General features: G+C 51.8%; 1 protein-coding gene across 4 annotated transcripts; it reads right to left on the reverse strand.

The window, feature by feature from the left end:
• Positions 1–2044: 2044 nt before the first annotated feature.
• On the reverse strand, positions 2045–15159 carry TMEM98 (transmembrane protein 98). 4 transcript variants are annotated; one of them, XM_021067444.2, is made up of 8 exons: positions 15042–15159; positions 13066–13290; positions 12352–12532; positions 10468–10599; positions 9446–9479; positions 7404–7519; positions 4965–5024; positions 2045–2916 (listed from the first exon to the last, which is right to left on the reverse strand). In XM_021067444.2, exons 3-8 carry the CDS (start codon positions 12480–12482, stop codon positions 2709–2711), a joined length of 681 nt encoding a protein of 226 aa, XP_020923103.1. In that variant the 5' UTR covers positions 12483–12532; positions 13066–13290; positions 15042–15159; the 3' UTR covers positions 2045–2708. The 4 variants fall into 4 exon arrangements, 3 of the variants coding, with proteins under 3 accessions (XP_020923103.1, XP_084841358.1, XP_084841360.1); XR_014821429.1 differs by lacking the exon at positions 13066–13290 and having other exon boundaries at positions 2045–3585; positions 4685–5024; XM_084985232.1 differs by lacking the exon at positions 13066–13290.
• Positions 15160–17401: the final 2242 nt, after the last annotated feature.

Here is a 17401-nt window from a genome sequence, read left to right on the forward strand (position 1 = left end):
TCCTCTCCCTAATTCCTTCTTCATTCAGAATCTGAGGGGGGCGGGGGCGGGGGTGGTCATAGGAGACAAGATCCCCCACCATATACGCAGACATACGTGAACGTGAACCAGAGACTTGGGAAACCATGCCTGGCTGGATCCCCAGTGCTCACCAACCAGCCCCTCCCAAGTGAGGAGGCAAGTTCAGTCCACTCCCAAAGGGTTAGAAGAATGGGGGTGCCTCCCCCCTCAAAGACGATGCTTCCACCTCAACCATCAGCCACCAACACCAGCTTTACCCACAGACTTCTTATCTGTCCCGCCCTGGAGACAAAAGAAAAACTACACAGCTGTGGGACCAGAGATCCTACAGCTTAGCGGACACTCCCAGAGTCTTCAGCCACCTCCTCGCAACTAAAGGGGCAGCATCTTAGGGCTTCGGGCAGTAGGTGCACCAGGATTTGCCAGGGCTCAGAGGTGGGAGGTGATGGTGGATGTTGCTTTAGGGGCACTGGGAAAATTCCCCACCCCTAACCCCACACCTCATGCATGGTTTTCCTAGGTCAGTTAAGCACGCTCTTAGGCTTAGGGCTCGGGTCCAGGTTCAAATGTAGGGACATTTACAGAGTTCCTGTTGTGACTCAGCAAGTTAAGAACCTGACATAGTGGCCAAGAGGATGCAGCTTTGATCCCTGGCCTCCCTCAGTGGGTTAAGGATCCGGCATTGCCGTGAGCTGTGGTGTAGGTTGCAGATGTGGCTTGGATCCCGCGTTGCTGTGGCTCTGGCGCAGGCCGGCGGCTACAGCTCCTATCCCACCGTTAGCCCATGAACTTCCCTATGCCTTAAGTTCAGCCATAGAAAGAAAACAAAAAGCAAAAAACAAATGGGACCTAATTAAACCTAGAAGCTTTTGCACAGCCAAGGAAACCATACACAAAACAAAAACGAAACCTATAGAATGGGAGAAAATATTTGCAAATGATGCAACTGACAAGGGATTAATTTCCAAAATATACAAACAGCTCAATATAAGAAAAATTAAAAAAAAAATATGCCAGGACATTTACAATTGTGGCAGCCACTGCGACCTTAGCCTGATGGTTTCCAGTCTGGTTACAAAAGCAGGTATGGAAAGGAAGGGAAAAAAACAAACACTGGAGGACTATGGGCATCTGTCAACAGAGGCCACAAGTAGAAATGTCACAATGACTCTGTGGACATTTCCCATTCACAGCTCACCAGCGGGACAGGAAAGTTCCCGGCATGTGTTCAGCATAGACGGGGGTGGATAAGCCAATAACATGTCCCAGGTGATCAGGAGCCCCCCACCTCCATCCTTTCATGAGAGTTGAGTCCCAGCTTCCCTCTCCCAGTTCCATCTCCCCAGGTGGGTGTCGGCATCCACTGTGCTGGTTAGAAGCATCTTGCATTTTAGGGGAGGATGAAACTGGACAGTGACACATCTCAATGACAAACAAGGACCTTACCTTGGACTTGAGACTATGGGCTCCTGCTTCTCTAGACATGGGTTGAGGGATTTGCTGACTTGAGTTAGCGCACAGAAAATGAAATGGGAACAGACATGGGGCTCCAAGCACTCTCAACAGCATAGGATATGAACCAAGGCAGGTCTCCAGCCAGGGCCCTCTCCCGAGAGCAAGGATGGCACTGAGATCCAGGGAAGAAGTCAAGTGTAGCTGGTGTTCCTAGACACTCATGATAGCAATCATGGGATTTGGGTGCATGTCTGAATTATGCAGTTGTGATTCTGAGTCCCACCAAGGTCTCAGGTCATAAAAACACTCCTGATCTTTCAATATGTGCCAAACAACAGAAAGGGGACCCATCTTTCATGGATGTCATTGCCAGGGCGGAAACTACTTCCTGGCGGTATCTTCACCTCTGCCTGAACCCTCTGGGGGCGGGGTGTGGGGGCTGCGGACTCTAAATATCTCATCTTGAGTCAGACATATAAGGCATCCTCGAGATTCTCGTCCTCTTTCCATCCTCAGACAAATAGGTCTCACACACCACACCTTTGAATTTGACTCAACAACGACACACTTGAGGGAAAGCTAAGTACACGTTTACTCTCCACCTAGTGGTGGCTAGGTAAAATTGCAGGCATAATGATTTTTTTTAAAAAAAGGAATGATCAACTCTACATTGCTCACCTTCAAACACAAACTTGTAAAGGAAAGAGGGACTCAGATGCCTCAGACACCAGGCAAATAATACAAACAAATGGAATAGGCCAGGTGAGAGAGTATAAGCATTGTCAAGAGAGGCAGCTCCTACTTAGTTCCAACTGATTGTCCTCTTTGGAAAACACGGATCAGAGTTGCCTCACCTTCTGATTGTTCAAGAGAAGCCAGACCTTCTGATTCTGATGTGAAATCTCCTGATTCTTAGGCAGTGGCTCGATTTTCTTGAAAGCACGAGGTAAGCTAAACAAAGCTGCCGGTCCTCCAGGTTCCGAAGCTCTGCTGTATAGACAGTGGCTGTCACCTCCCCTAACTGTGGGTTTAGACTGCCCGTCACCAGCCACCATCTGGAACTACATGGGAGGCATCCACAGAAGGGCCCTCCTGCTTTACTAGGCACACAGCTGGACTCCCCCCGCCAGTGGTGAACAACTAACTCTATGGGAGAAAATGGAAGGCTTGGCTGAGCCACCCAGCCGTGGCAGTGGGCTGGCCCTTTGGGATCAGCTCCTGGCCGGTAGGCACTAAATAGCTGACTGCTCCTGCAGGAAGCCTTCGGGGCCCGGGAGGCCTTTATCTGGCTCGGAAGCCAAGGCTGCTTCTCGAAGGACTTCCAGGTGCTCCTCGGCGGCTGACAGTGACTGGTCGATCCAATCCAGGCCCCCAGTCAGGTGGCAGGCATTCCTGGTCACCAGCACGAGATGACTCACCGACAGGAGCAGGGCAGTTGTCCTAGGAAAAAACAACAGCATCAGGATCCCTCAGATATAAAGAAATGTGACTGCAAAGCCCAAATGGCTGGAGTCCAGTGTTCTCTAAGCTGGAGTCTCTTCCCTGGGAGGTTGCTGAGTAGGACATTTAAAGATGATTTCACGTCCAGAGTTCCTGTCATGGCTCAGTGGTTAACAAATCCAACTAGGATCCATGAGGATGCGGGTTTGATCCCTGGTCTTGCTCAGTGGGTTAAGGATCCGGCTGTGGCACAGGTCACAGATGCAGCTTGGATCCCGCGTTGCTGTGCCTGTGGCATAGGCCAGCAGCTGCAGCTGCAGCTCCAATTTGACTCCTAGCCTGGGAACTTCTATATGTTGAAGGTGCAGCCCCAAAAAGACCAAAAAAAAAAAAAAAAAAAAGTTGATTCCACGTTCATATAAATTTGGGAACGTCTGGGTTAAATAAGAGTAACTGAAGCCTGGAGTTCCCGTCGTGGCGCAGTGGTTAACGAATTCAACTAGGAACCATGAGGTTTCGGGTTCAATCCCTGCCCTTGCTCTGTGGGTTAAGGATCCGGCATTGCCGTGAGCTGTGGTGTAGGTGGCAGACGTGGCTCGGATCCTGCGTTGCCATGGCTCTGGCGTAGGCTGGCGGCTACAGCTCTGGTTGGACTCCTAGCCTGGGAACCTCCATGTGCCGCGGGAGCGGCCCTAGAAAAGGCAAAAAAAGATTAAACAAAACAGAAAAAAAAAAAAAGAGTAACTGAAGCCCTTTTCAGCTGATGCATGTGCTAAAACTCTTAGAAGAATATAATACTCTGAGTCTCCCTAACTTACTTAAGACTCTGAGCCCACTTTCTGCCACGCACCCATTCACATCACCCAGAAGAGGGTTTTGTGGGACAGACAGGATCTGGTCAATTGGATAAGCATGTCCCCAACCACTGCCCCTTGAGGGCAGGATATTCATACTCCACTGTGGGCATCACCTATTGACCCTGAATCAATAAAGCCCGGGACTGGTTTCCCATGCTCTAAAAAAAAAAAAAAAAAAAAAAAAAAAAAAAAAAATTTAATTGCAAACCAAATGGAGGAGGAGGTTTTATTTTTTTTCAGTATTGGAAGATTCCTGGACAGTGAGTGTGCACACGATCCACTGGGGAACACGTTAGCGATGACGAGCCCACGGCCACCGCTGGGCAGCCACAGCAGTGCGGCTGAAAATCCAGCTAAGTTTCTGTGATCCACGGCCTCGCTGGCCATTATTACACAGGGGTCTATGAAACAGTCGTCTGACTCCGAGAGACAAAAGAACCTGGATTTTTAAAGTGGGTTTACATCTGGCAGAAGAACAGAACAATCTCAATCTCCATGTGTTAGGGGAGGATGACAAGACAGGGGTTCAGCTGATTTGTCGCTTCCATGCTCATTTCCTTGCCCACCAGGGACCTACTGGGCGAGACTTATGACTGAGGCATGTCTGTTTCCAGGGTCCAAAGAGCAGAGAGGGCCCTCGGGGAACTGGGAGGAGGGGAGGTGCAGACAGGACTCAGCCTGGTCAAGAATAAAAAGTCAACATCTGGAGTTCCCATTGTGGCTCAGTGGAAATGAACCCGACTAGTATCCGCGAGGATGCGGGTTCGATCCCTGGCCTTGTTCAGTGGGTTAAGGATCTGGCGTTCCCGTGAGCTGTGGTGTAAGTCACAGACAAGGCTTGGATGCTGTGTTGCTGTGGCTGTGGTGTAGGCCGGCAGGTGCAGCTCCGATTCAACCCCCAGTCTGGGAACTGCCATATGCTACAGGTGTGGCCCTAAAAAGACAAAAAAAAAAAAAAATCAAAATCTAAGACTGGCTCTTCCTCCTCTGGGGTTTCTAGCCCCCAGCCAGGCTTGGCTCACTAGTTGGCTGACCAGTCACAATGAAATAAATGGTACCCGATGCCTGGGCAGCCTCAGGAACCCACCGAACCAGGCCTCTCCTCAACAACCCAAACAGCCAACCTCACAGATCTGACACACGGGCAGCCTTGAGCGGGGGGAAAAAGCCACACAACCACCCCCCTCTCACCGGGCATCCAGAAGCTTCGGGTCCAACGGAGGGTACATCGACTTCACCACATCGTCCACTCTGAAGGGAGGCAAAGGGTTTTCAGTATTTCCCTTTTTTTTCTTGGGGTCTTTTCTCCCTCCTTTCTTTCCTTACCCCGATTCTTCTAAAAGTCCAGACCCAGTCCTTAGTGACTTTCTCTTAACCTGCGTTCTCCGACAGAGACTTAAAAGAGAAAGACTTCAGGTTCAGTGCAGAGAATAGCAGTTTTTTCTGCTTTTGTTTTAGTTCCAATGGTTTACAGAGCACCATCTGACACATCTGGAATGATGTTTGAGATATACTGCTACACTAAAAAGGCATATTTAAAAAAGGCATATTGCCAAACAATAAAGTTTGATCAATCTCATTTGCATAAAAATGAATAAACAAAAGCTATGTTTATTCATAGATGGGGGCCATCTAGAGGAATACACATCATTCAATAGCAGTCCCTCCAGGAATTAGGATGGGATGGAATTTAGGGGTTCCTTCACTTGTCGGAGACTCTACGTCTGCACTGTTTTAACTTTTATGACTATTTATTACTTGTTTTTAAGTTTATGATGTTTATGTTTTCTATTCTAGTTGATTTACAGTATTTATTACTTTTATATTAAAAAAATGGGTAAAGGTAGTTACAGAGAACACTAGAAAAAGCCTCCAGGTTTAATTTGGGTTCAAACTGCTCCAATGGATTTCTTTTAGCACAAGGTACAGTTCCATGGGTTTTTTTTTTTGTTTGTTTTTTTGTTTTTCTTTTTTTGTTGTTGTTGTTGTTGTTGTTGTTGCTATTTCTTGGGCCGCTCCCGCGGCATATGGAGGTTCCCAGGCTAGGGGTTGAATCGGAGCTGTAGCCACCGGCCTACGCCAGAGGCACAGCAACGCAGGATCCAAGCCGCGTCTGCAACCTACACCACAGCTCACGGCAACGCCGGATCGTTAACCCACTGAGCAAGGGCAGGGACCGACCCGCAACCTCATGGTTCCTAGTCGGATTCGTTAACCACTGCGCCACGACGGGAACTCCTGTTTTTTTTTTTTAATATTGAATTCAGGAAGGAACTACTATTCATTCTGGTTTGCATGGTTCAAGCTTTTCCTCCAGATCTTTGCTTGTGGACCACTTGATAGTCAAGAAGCAAAAAACAATGTCTTGTTTGATTTCCAAAAGCACTTGAAAACAGATGCCCTTGAACGCCCTTGAGGTGCTGGTGAGGAAGCGCAGAGGCGCGGTCACTCTCAGTGCCCGTCTCAGCCAGCCCTTCTCTGCCCTGCAGCTGAAGTCCATCTCCTTGAAACTAAAATGCTATCAACACCCTATTTGGAATAAATGGAGCAAGAAAAACAATGGGAACAACAACAAAACAGCCAGGAGACAGAAGTCTGAGGCCAAAGAGACAAAGGACCCTGATTGATTTACGGCAGGGATCATTCTGGAAGCAGTCCGAGGTGCTCTGTCAGACCTGCGGCTGGATGAGCACCAGGTCAGGTCGACCACACCCTCGCTCCAGCACCCAGGCTAATCTCTTAGCCGTGGCCCTTAGAAGTGACCGGAAGCACGCGGGAGGTCCAGCAGATACGGTCGATGCAGACTCTGTCAATCACAAGTGGCCAGAGGAAGGTCTGGGGCTTGCCCAGATCCTGGGTTACAGGGTCCACAGGCCAAGGGGCCAGCCCAAACTGACACCACTCACGTAGCCACGCCCGCCTGGGACAGCTCCAGAGAAAGCCGAGAACCGTCCGGATTATCTCCCTCCCACTTTCTCAACACACTGAACTCCCTGCACGGAGTTCAAGAGCATCAACTCTTTTATTTTCCCTCAGAGGGCTGCCTCCTCACGATCCACCCAAGGCCGTGGCAACGTGGAAAGCGAGGACCCCCTGGAACTCAGTGGCTGGTTAAGGAAAATACCTGAAACCTGGAAGGACCCTGGGCTCAGGCACATCCACATACCAGCCACCAGATGGCAGCACAAACTTAGTACCACCCTTCCCTCTAAGAAAAGGGCTTTATTTTCTTCACAAAATCAAGCCCAAATGAGGGGGTGGAGCTGTTGACTGCAATCCTGCTGGTTGCCTCCCACGGGGGATTTTGCAGACGGCCTGGAATTTGGGGGATCTGAATGATCTCTTCACCTCCCACCCCGTCCTGGAGGCTGCTGGCTGGGCCATGGATGGGGCAGCGGGGGACAGCACAGAGGCAAGGAGCTGGTCTCCAGGACAGACTCTGGCTGGGACGGGGCATAGCCGGGAGGTCGCTGCACGAGGGGTGGGCACCAGTGGGAACTGTGCTTCTGGCCCAGAACACACAAACAACCAAAGTTGCCCACGGAGTTTCTTAGGAGCCTGGCCCTGCCCCCACCTCAGCCCCGGGCCCTTCCCTTGGAGTGTGGGGCCCTCATGGTCCTGACGGCTCACCTGGGGCTGATCCGCTTGGCCACCACGATGATGTCACTGACACTGGCTGAATTCTTCATCTTGGCCCCGGACCCCATTGTCATGGCAACTAGTTTTTCCGTCAGAGTGTGACAAATCTAACGCAGCGGGAAGGAGAGAGGTGATGAGGCGGGACCCGCTCCCAGAGGCTTTCTGACACCCCCACAAAGACAAAACGGCTCCCCCAGCCCACACCTGCCCCCCCCCCCAACTCAGCAGGCAGACTGAAGTGGAAAGTACACAGAGATTAGAGGAAACGGGGGAGAAGAGGCAAAGCCGGAGATGTGGCCGGGTGAGGGAGGGGCAGGAGCCTCAGACCAGGGTCAGGGTCTCGGCTTAGAGAAGCCGGAGCTGAAATAATCTGTCTAAGAAAAATCATGTGCTCGAGTTTCACCTTCTCGCTTAAGGGCAAAAACCTATTTTCTCTTTCGATTCCTTCATCTCCTGGCTTAGTCTTTGCAAATGCTAAAGATCTCTGCAGGCAGCCTCAGAAACATGACGGGGACCAGGAGCAACTGTTCCCTTTGAGCACGTCCTCTAAAAGCAGAACCGATTTCAACAATTTTCTTGGGTGACCTTTTAGCGTGTTTGTCAAGATGATGGGAAAAGGGCTTTGGGGGGAAAAAAAAAAAAAAGAAAGGCAGGAAAGTGGCAAGACTAGGACATTCGGCCTTTCTCACCCTCCACCAACAGTACTGGCCACGTCCCAAAGCTTGGCTCCCCACGTCCCTGCCTCCCCTATGTCAGAACCTGGCTGTGTTTCTGTCCCTGGCAAAGAAGTCCCACCACTCGCCTTATACTCGGGGCTGGAAAAGAGAGACAGAAAGAAGCCCAAGAGCCCAGGCCCTTCCCCCGAGGTCCCATCACAAGGACTCAAGGGCAGGTAGCCAAGCAAAAGAGATGCCAAGAGGAAGGGGAGAACCTCTCCTTTGATCTGAGCATCTCAGGATGGACCACTGAGTCCAATCCAGGAAACCTCCTCCCGGCTTATCAATCCCACACCTCAGCTGTCATTCATCTCCCTGCTCTAACAGGCAAGGGCAGTGGACAAAACCCAACGCCACGACATGTCTTGATTGTGAGAAGGGGGGAGGAATACGGCATCCTTGCTCTAGTCATCAGACCCACCTCTCTCCATCTGTGACCCTGTCTATACCCAGAGAGCTTCTTGAAATTCAGTAATAAGCCTGGATTCTTTGTCCCCCCAAGAGACAGCTGAAGAAGAGACTTTTGAATATCTTGGACTGAGTGACACTGAAGAAAAGATAAAGCCGTCTTTAATTACTAGGCAGAGAGAGAAATGTGCGGTGTCCCAGGTTACTGGCCAAAAGTTTCATTATTATTATCCTATTAAGTAGGAGAGTACCTGGCAAGAATTGAAAACCAAATGCTGGGACTAGAAAAATCTCCCAAAACTATAAAAATTACCCCAAATGCAAAGTGGATGCAACTCTCCACCTAGTCCTGGAGGCTGCAGGCATTCAAAGAAAAAAAAAAAAAAAATCTGCCTTCAAGTTGAAGTCCTGATGCTTGGGATATGGGTGATTGTCCCAGTTGACTGACCACCATCACAGCCAAAAAGGGCTGGTGACGAACTTTCTAGTAACTGGAGAAGCTCCCCTACAGAACTCAACGGGCTGCAGAGGGCTGAGCTCTCTGCTAAAGAAAGTGCATGCCAGGGAGGGGCTGGGAAGCCCCGTTCTGCCCCAGACAGCCGCACAGCCCCGGCCACTGAGCCTTCTCCACGGTCAGTGAAGATGGGTTAGTGACTGCCCGGGCTGTTCAGGCCACCGCACTAGGACAGGACCCGGTGGACTGATGCCTTTGAAAGGGCCTGGACAGTTCTAAAGCAGAACAGACCATCCAGGCGGGAGCGAAAGTGAACGGGAGAGATTCCAAGTGCCACGCAGGTGACAGGCCTCAAACGCAGGCCAGCACAAAGCCCCTTCCCCTCAGACACTGTGCGCTGGCTGTTTTGGTGACCACCCTTTATTTATGCTCATGGGCAAATCCAAGAGTGTTACCTTCAAGATGGCAATGCAGTGGGACATGAGACCCCTGGGGAGGCAAAAAAAAAATTCATGAGTGCTTCTTCAGAGAGGCCCACAACCCTCAGGCCACCACCTCTGCACCTCATCCAGCTCCGACCCACGGCACGGCTGGACACCATCTGACAGCAGTGGTAAAATAGACAAGCCCGGAAGCTAAACCAGGAAGCACCTTCCCTCCCTGCCTTCTCTTTTCCACCCTCCCCGACCCAGGAGACTCTTCCAGGAGGTGCTACCCCCCCGCCCCCAACAAGTTGAGACATGCCTTTGCATCTCTCTGACCTTCTCAGACAGTTCCCTCCATCCAGGGGCTCCTTCCCCTTACGCTTAGCTGGGCAAAGTCATCTTTCAAGACCCACGACAAAAGGTGCCCACTTTGGGAAAGGCTTCACGAAATCCAACCCTCCCGAGCCCCCCCCAGGCAACTCTAGACCCCACCTCCTCCGCGTGCCCACTGTATGGTGCACAGAGACAGCCCCCACCCATCATTTCTGAAATACTGTATTTAGCAGGATTCTGTCTCCACCCCCAGTCTCATTGACTGGCCGAGTGCCCACCCATCACAGCCATAAACACCTGCCCAGTGAGGGCGTGGCTGAGACACAGGTGGCACACACTTCTTAACCTGCAGCATCTCCTGGTGGGAGGCGGGATGCCCAAGGGGCACTGCAGACAAAGGCTTCATCCCTGGAGCCTGGGGGTCAAATTCACAGGCACCCCAGGGTTCACCCAAGCACATTAGGGTGATTTCAGAACACCTCTGCCGCACATCTACGGGCCTCAGTGTTCAGGTCTACAGAATGGGGCGGGCAGGGACAAACACTGTGGTGTCACAGTCTAAGTCCCTCCCCCCCCCCCCCACGGTGACAGCAGGGGAAAGAGCAGCAAGCGACTGCTCCTGAGCTCTCGGTCGAGGGCTCTAACAAAGGGAGGTTGGCAAGGGCAACCAGAAGCCCCAGTCCCCATCCCCAGGTGGCACATGGTCCCCAAGCCCTTACGAGGCATCTTCAATCCAGTCTTCATTCTCCAGAATGGCCTCGATGTGGGGGTTGGTGATGACAACGTCACCCAGCTCGAGCTCAGAGGGCTCAGACTGGGTCTCCATGGCGCTGATGAGGTCCACGATGGGCCTGGAGGGAAAGCCCAGGCATGTGGTTTCATAACGAGTGACTGAGGCTCTCTCCTCCTCGGGGCCCGCACACCACCCCCGAAAGGACGGCAGTTAAAGCAGGGACTTGCTCTGGACGCAAACCTAAGGCTAGTGGGACTGTGGCGTGGGCAGGGCACACGGCTAGGCAGTGAGTCAAGAAGACAGGGGCACAAAAACAAAAGAAAAGTGACACAGAGCTCCCGTTTTGTGGTGCACTGGAAACGCATCCGACTAGGACCCATGAGGTTGCGGGTTGGATCCCCGGTCTTGCTCAGTGGGTTAAGGATCCAGTGTTGCCACGAGCTGTGGTGTAGGTTGCAGACGCGGCTCAGATCTGGTGTTGCTGTGGCTTTGGTGTAGGTGGACAGCTGCAGCTCCGATTTGACCCCTAGCCTGGGAATCTCCATATGCCATGGGAGTGGCCCTTAAAAAAAAAAAAAGAAAGAAAGAAAAATGACATGGAACAAGGTGAGCCGCTTAGGAAAAGGATAAGCTACAGCCGTAATCGTGACAAAGATGTATTATTCAGGGCTGCTGCTTTGAGACAAAATAAGATCCATTTGTGACTTATTTTCCCTTCAAGCCTCCCTTCTATGAAGCTCAAGTTCCTATTACCCAAACTTACCTGTACCCACCTATGTGCTCTGCAGAATCAGTCCTGGGACCCACTGTGGTCCACCCACACAGCCCCAACCCTCCCAGTTACACCAGAGACACAGAGACGTCCAAACACCTCCTATTCCAACAGGGTTCTTGAAAACAGGAGACACCAAAGCAGAGGTTTCTTGGGTCACACAAATAAGCATTCACTCATTATTAACTACTCAACAGAGATGCTGATAGGTTTTCAGAGAGAGAGGTAAGAAAAACTGAGGGTTGGTGGTCAGGGTCTCTTAGGATCTATCAACTACAATATCCTGAAACTTGGAGTTTCCATTGTGGCTCAGCAGGTTAAGAACCCAACATAGTGCCCCTGAGGAGGCAGGTTCAATTCATGGCCTCATTCAGTGGGTTAAGGATCCAGCATTGCCTCAAGCTTCAGTGTAGCTTGCAGAGGCAGCTCAGATCTGGCGCTCCTGTGGCTATGGTGTAGGCTGGCAGTTGCAGCTCCAATTCATCTCCCAGCTCGGGAACTTCCATGTGCTGCAGCTGTGGCCATAGAAAAAAAAGAAAAAGTAGCTTATATACATGTGAGTGTTGTAGACATCTGGATTATTCAAGGGCAACTCAGAATTTTGAATTACACAAATATTGAACCAACTATACATTTAAAAAAATCCTTAAACTGAAAGCAGGATCTTGCTTACTAAATACGTTTCACATGAAGAGCATCAGGGAGGAATGTGCGCACAGAGACAGATGGTCCTGTGCTGGGACTTCGTGACACCCAGGGTCTCTTGCTTAGATGTGTAGCATCGGATTTCCGCTCCTACGAGTTTGGCTGGAAAGGGATTCGGCTGGTCCATCGCTAAGCAAGGTCACCAGTGTGGGACAGATATGTTCTGGGTGAAGCCATTCAGTGACAGAGTCCGAGGCTGCTCAGGATTTTGGGGCGAGGTGGGGGGGGGAAGCGCTTAAGGAATATTCTTAAACTCTGAGGTCTTTTTTTGTGAAGGACAGCCTTCTGGGACCATTTTAGAGACAAAAAGCCCAGCACCAAACTTCTTTTGCTTTTGTTGGAGCCCCAGGGCACAGCCCATCTCCCTTCCCACCCACTCCCTAGGCCACTCACTTGGAATCATAGCGCTGCAGGAGGTCCCGGGGCCGGCAGTAGCGCTGCCTGCAAACCACTACCAAGGCTGCAAATGAGGCCAGAAAGATGGTGGCCAGCACGCCTATGGCCACAATCACCACAGTCTCCATGCTTCCAGGAGGGTCCCTCAGTCCCGGTCAATCCCCCGCATGGGCTGAAGCTGGAAAGACACAAGGGCAGGGCAGCCTGGTGAAGAAGCAGCCAAAGAGGGTGGGGCGGTGCTGTCTTGGCTGCTGGTGGGTTGAAGGGGAGGGCAGCTGGGTCCCCCCAAGTCACCTGCGGAGACCCAAGGGCCTGAACAGAATCAGGATACATCTTATGCCATGCCCCAAATTTGCCTTTTCGTTTTTTTTTTTTTTTTTTTTTTTTGCTTTTTAGGGCCACACCCGTGGCATACGGAGGTTCCCAAGCTAGGGATCGAACCGGAACTACAGCTGCTGGCCTACATCACAGCCACAGCAACACAGGATCCTTAACCCACTAGGTGAGGCCAGGGATCAAACCCTCATCCTATGGATCCTAGTTGGATTCGTTACCGCTAAGCCACAATGGAAACTCCCTGTCTTTTCCTTTACTAAAAGCATTTGCTCCCCATTCGGACTGGGATGGCCTTTCTGACCTGAGACAAAAGGAAACACCTACACTAGCACTGTCGTCTTCACATCTGCACCGGGGGCACGAAAAAATACCCACCGAAGAAGAAGGGCAGGACTGTATTCACTGAGGGCGACTCTGTTCAAGACATCTGGCATGCGTTAACTTCTCTAAGGGTCCTATAAGGTAGGTAGCAGTCTCCCCATTCTACAGTTGAGAAGACTGAGGTCCAGAGAGGTGACATAATTTGTCCAGGTTTATATAGTTGGGAAGCAGAAAGCCATCCACTCAAGCTGAGCTGGATAATCACCTCTCTTGTTCTTTCTGAGGAGGAAAGAGAATTCTAAAAGTTCTAGGGAAAGTTTTGATTTTGAGTGTCAGCGTTGGAATCTTACAACGGGTATTAAAGTGTCTGTTGCCCATTTGTCGCCTATTTTCATTGAGGAGGTTCTATCACCCCTATTTTATTTATTTATTTTTTTATTTTTTTATTTTTTGCTATTTCTTTGGGCCGCTCCCACGGCATATGGAGGTTCCCAGGCTAGGGGTCTAATCGGAGCTGTAGCTCCCGGCCTACACCAGAGCCACAGCAACGCGGGATCCGAGCCGCATCTGCAACCTACACCACAGCTCAGGGCAACGCCGGATCGTTAACCCACTGAGCAAGGGCAGGGACCGAACCCGCAACCTCATGGTTCCTAGTCGGATTCGTTAACCACTGTGCCACGACGGGAACTCCCCTATCGCCCCTATTTTAAACTTATAGGCTGGAGGAACCCTGGCATCTCAGAGAAGTAAGTATTCACAACATCATGTCATTGCATGTCTCCCACTCGTCCTTTTGAGCAAGTCTCCTTCCCTTTCTGGGCTTGAATTTCTCCACCTGCAAAAAACAGTGCTTTGACCAAGCGTTCTCTCTGACTCCAGGACGGTGCATCTCTTCCTCTATTTGGATTTAATGCTATGTTCCATGTTTTGGGGGGTTCGAATGCTCCTGATCATTAATAAATATTTATTACTATGTACCAAGCACTGGACTGGATTCTGGAGATTAGGCCCCCAAACTTGGGGAGTGGGTGGGAGAGGCAGACAGGCAGACAAACCCTTTCAACTCCCTGCGCCTGTGCCACATGCAGAAATTCCAAGAGTACCCAGAGATTACACAACGCTTTCTTCACCAGGCAGGTAATGCTGGAGCTGGGTTTTGAGGAATGAGTAGAAGTTTCCCAGGCGGACAAGGTGGGGACTTGGCTGACTGAAAGTGCCAAGGAGGGCTTCTCAGAGTTGTTCTCCCACCTGGGGTTCACTCGCCCACGAGGGTGAGAGGGCTGGGATCTACCTGTCTCGTCTCTGTATCTCTGATGGGGGGATTTCTCTAGATGTATTTCTCGATACTGTCCCTCCTAAAGGGCCGCCTCCTTTAGCCCTTTCGCTTTCTTTCTTTTCTGATTTCTCACTGACTCTCCTCATTTCCCCCTCTCTCGCCACCCCCCCCACCCCGTCTCTCTTCTCCCCGCCCTCATTTCTGGCTTTCTCTGCGTTTCCTTGCCCCTCCCCCTGCCCCATGGCCTCCAAGACCACGGGCTTTGTTTCCTCTCTTCCTGTGCGTTTCGGGTGTGTTTCTCCGAGTGTGCATGAGCTTTTCTCTGAGTTGTTGCCGTCTATCTCCGCAGTCGGTCTGCAGGAGCGTTTCTCCGAGTGTTTTTCTTTTTCTTTGTGTCTGCTCCTCTGTGTGTTTCAGGATGAGTTTTTCTGTTTCTCTCTATCGAGTTCCACAAGGTAAAACGGACCCAAGAGAGCCCTCCTGTTTCCCCCCGTGCGGCCACCCAGAACCCTCGCTCCAGACCCAGATACCGGAGGGACCTCCACTCGGCCCGCGCGTGCCACGCGGGGCTCGCTGGCTCCGGAGCGCAGAGCCCCGACTCTCCCCGATCCGGGCGCCGGGCTCCCCTCCCCCTCCTCTCCCGCACCCCCCGCCCCGCTCGCCCCGCGCGCGCCCAGCTCCGAGGGGACTGGCGGGGGAGGCCCTCCGGGGGCCCCGGTCCCGAGCTCCGCGGCCCGCCGGGCTCACCCACCTGAGGCTGCGGCTCCGGGACGCAGGAGGGGGCGCTCCCGCGGCCGGGCCCCCGGCGATGGCAAAGTCCGGGCGCGGGACTGGCGGCCGCCTGCGAGCGGGGCATGCCGGGAAGAAACCGAGATAAGTCCGGGCGGCCAAACCCCCGGAGGTGCTGCGCGGGCGGGGGAGCGGCCGGCGGAGCATCCAAATCCCCAGCTGCCAGGCGCCGCCGTCACCGCCTGGCCCCCGGGCCGGCCGGGGGTTGGGGCCGCCGGAGACCGGGGCAGCTGCGAGCCCGTTGCTCAGCGACCCGACGGGCGGTCCCCGCGCCCCCCGGGAGGCCGGGCAGGGCGGGCAGAGGGGAGGGAGGCACGGAGGGTCTGGCCGCCCAGTGGGGGCTGGGAAGCACCAGCGGACTCCAGGGTGCGCCTGGTTGTGGAGCGTGGAGGAGTCTGCGCTGCTACACTCAGTCCGGTTTCGTTCCTGACTCTATTGGGGGCAACTAATTTCACTTCTGGGTACCTTAGCTCCATCCTCTGTGGGCAACTAATTTCACTTCTTGGTACCTTAGTTCCATCCTCTGTAAAAGCGGCTGCGACTTGTAAGCATCTGAGTTAGTATAAGGGTCAAAGACCACGATGCATGCAACCCACTTACTAGGGCCAGGCCTAGGGTGTGGTGAAGAGCGATCGCTCTTACGACAGCCCCAGCCGACTGGACAGTGACAAGCAGGCCCACCGCTACCAGCGACTGTGAGATGAGAGATGGGGAAGAAGAGAGGTGATCGGAGAGTCTTCCTCCATTTCTTGACTCTCTTAGAAATAACCTGCCCCACGCCAGAGTTCTCGCCTGAGCGACACGCCCGCTTTTCACCCCCTTGTGCCTGGACTTAAAACCTGTTTGGCCAGCCTCTTAAAGTGAAAGACAAACAGCAGGTCCTAGAGAAAGGTAATTAAACCGAAGAGTAAAGGTATCTCACATCATTGCAAAGGGAGTCAGGTGTGCTATCTTGGTCTTTGTATTTCTTAGGAATGAGAAAATTCAAGATATATGCATCCTTATGTTCACTGCAGCATTATTTACAATAGCCAAGATATGAGGACCACCTAAATACCCACTGGGGGATCAACAGATAAGGAAGATGTGGAATATATACACACATATATATATATACAATGCCACTAAAAAGATAGTTTTTTGCCATTTGCAGTAACGTGGGTGGAACTTGAAGGTATTATGCCAAGTGAAATAAGACAGCGGGAGACAAATATGATTTCACTCATGTGTAATATAAGCTACAACAAAAGATAAATGAACCAATCAGCCAGACAGAAACACACAGGTACAGAGAACAGAGTAGGTTACCAAAGGAAAAGGCACGGCGAGGGAGGATAAAATGAGTAAAAATCAACTGTATGGCGGTGAGTGGGGAGACACTGCAGTGTATACAGAAGCAAACATAGCATATTGTATGCAGAAAACGTATACGATGTTATAAACCCACGTTACTTCAATACAAAATAACTTTTGCAAATAATAAAAAGGGGGAGGAAAACACTAGAATAAGCAAGAGATGAAGGCTGTGATATCCATCTCTAGAGTTCTTTCCAAAAAATCTTGTGGCAATTTTAGGCGTTTTTGCCAAGAGGATAAAACAGCTCCCGATTGAGGGGCACCCAACTCCTTAGCCCACAAGTCAAGCCCAGTACCCATGATGGGTGACAGGACTGGGGGAGAAAGCGTGTGTCCCTGTAGACTCAGCCACGTCCAGCTTGGGGCAGCAGCATCTAGACGGCGTCAGGGACATGAGGACCCCCTCAGCTCTTGAGTCAGCTGGGTTGGCAGTTCCCCAGGACAACCGTGGGCTGGAAGAGGCTTGTGTCACTACCTGGCATTTGTCTGAACCCTAAGGGTTTGGGTGTTCCCCAAACCATCCTGAGATGCTTGTTCTGGATCCCAGGACAGTAGAAACCCAGCAGGGAAGCCCAGGTCTGGGCTGACAGCCCCCAGGTGGCCTTCGACTGCCCATGTCCCATGACCCACCTGAGAGCAGCATCTCCATCCTCCTAGAGGGCGCAGGGCCTCTGGTACAACTAGGGAGAGAATCGGGGAGGGCTTGAGCAGCTCCCAGGAGCAGCACAAAGCCCCCTGATCCTTTCCTACCAGGCTGCCTCAAGGGGCTGCTGACACGCTAAAACCCAGAAGGTGTATTTCAGGGAGTGGTCGCTGGGTGTCACCCCTGCTTCCTAGGCAAGGGCCCTCATGGCTTCACTAACACTCAAGGGTGCTGGAGAGAGCAAATCCCTTCTCTGAGATTCCATTTACAGGCCAGACATCTTCTGTGCCTCCGTGAATCCCCCAGGGCTCTCAAGTCTCTCA

Source organism: Sus scrofa, chromosome 12 (assembly GCF_054392235.1).
Source record: "Sus scrofa isolate SSC_HxYL_T2T_F1_AM1 chromosome 12, Sscrofa_HxYL_maternal_Yorkshire_Landrace_v2.0, whole genome shotgun sequence".
NCBI classification, from domain to species: Eukaryota; Metazoa; Chordata; class Mammalia; order Artiodactyla; family Suidae; genus Sus; species Sus scrofa.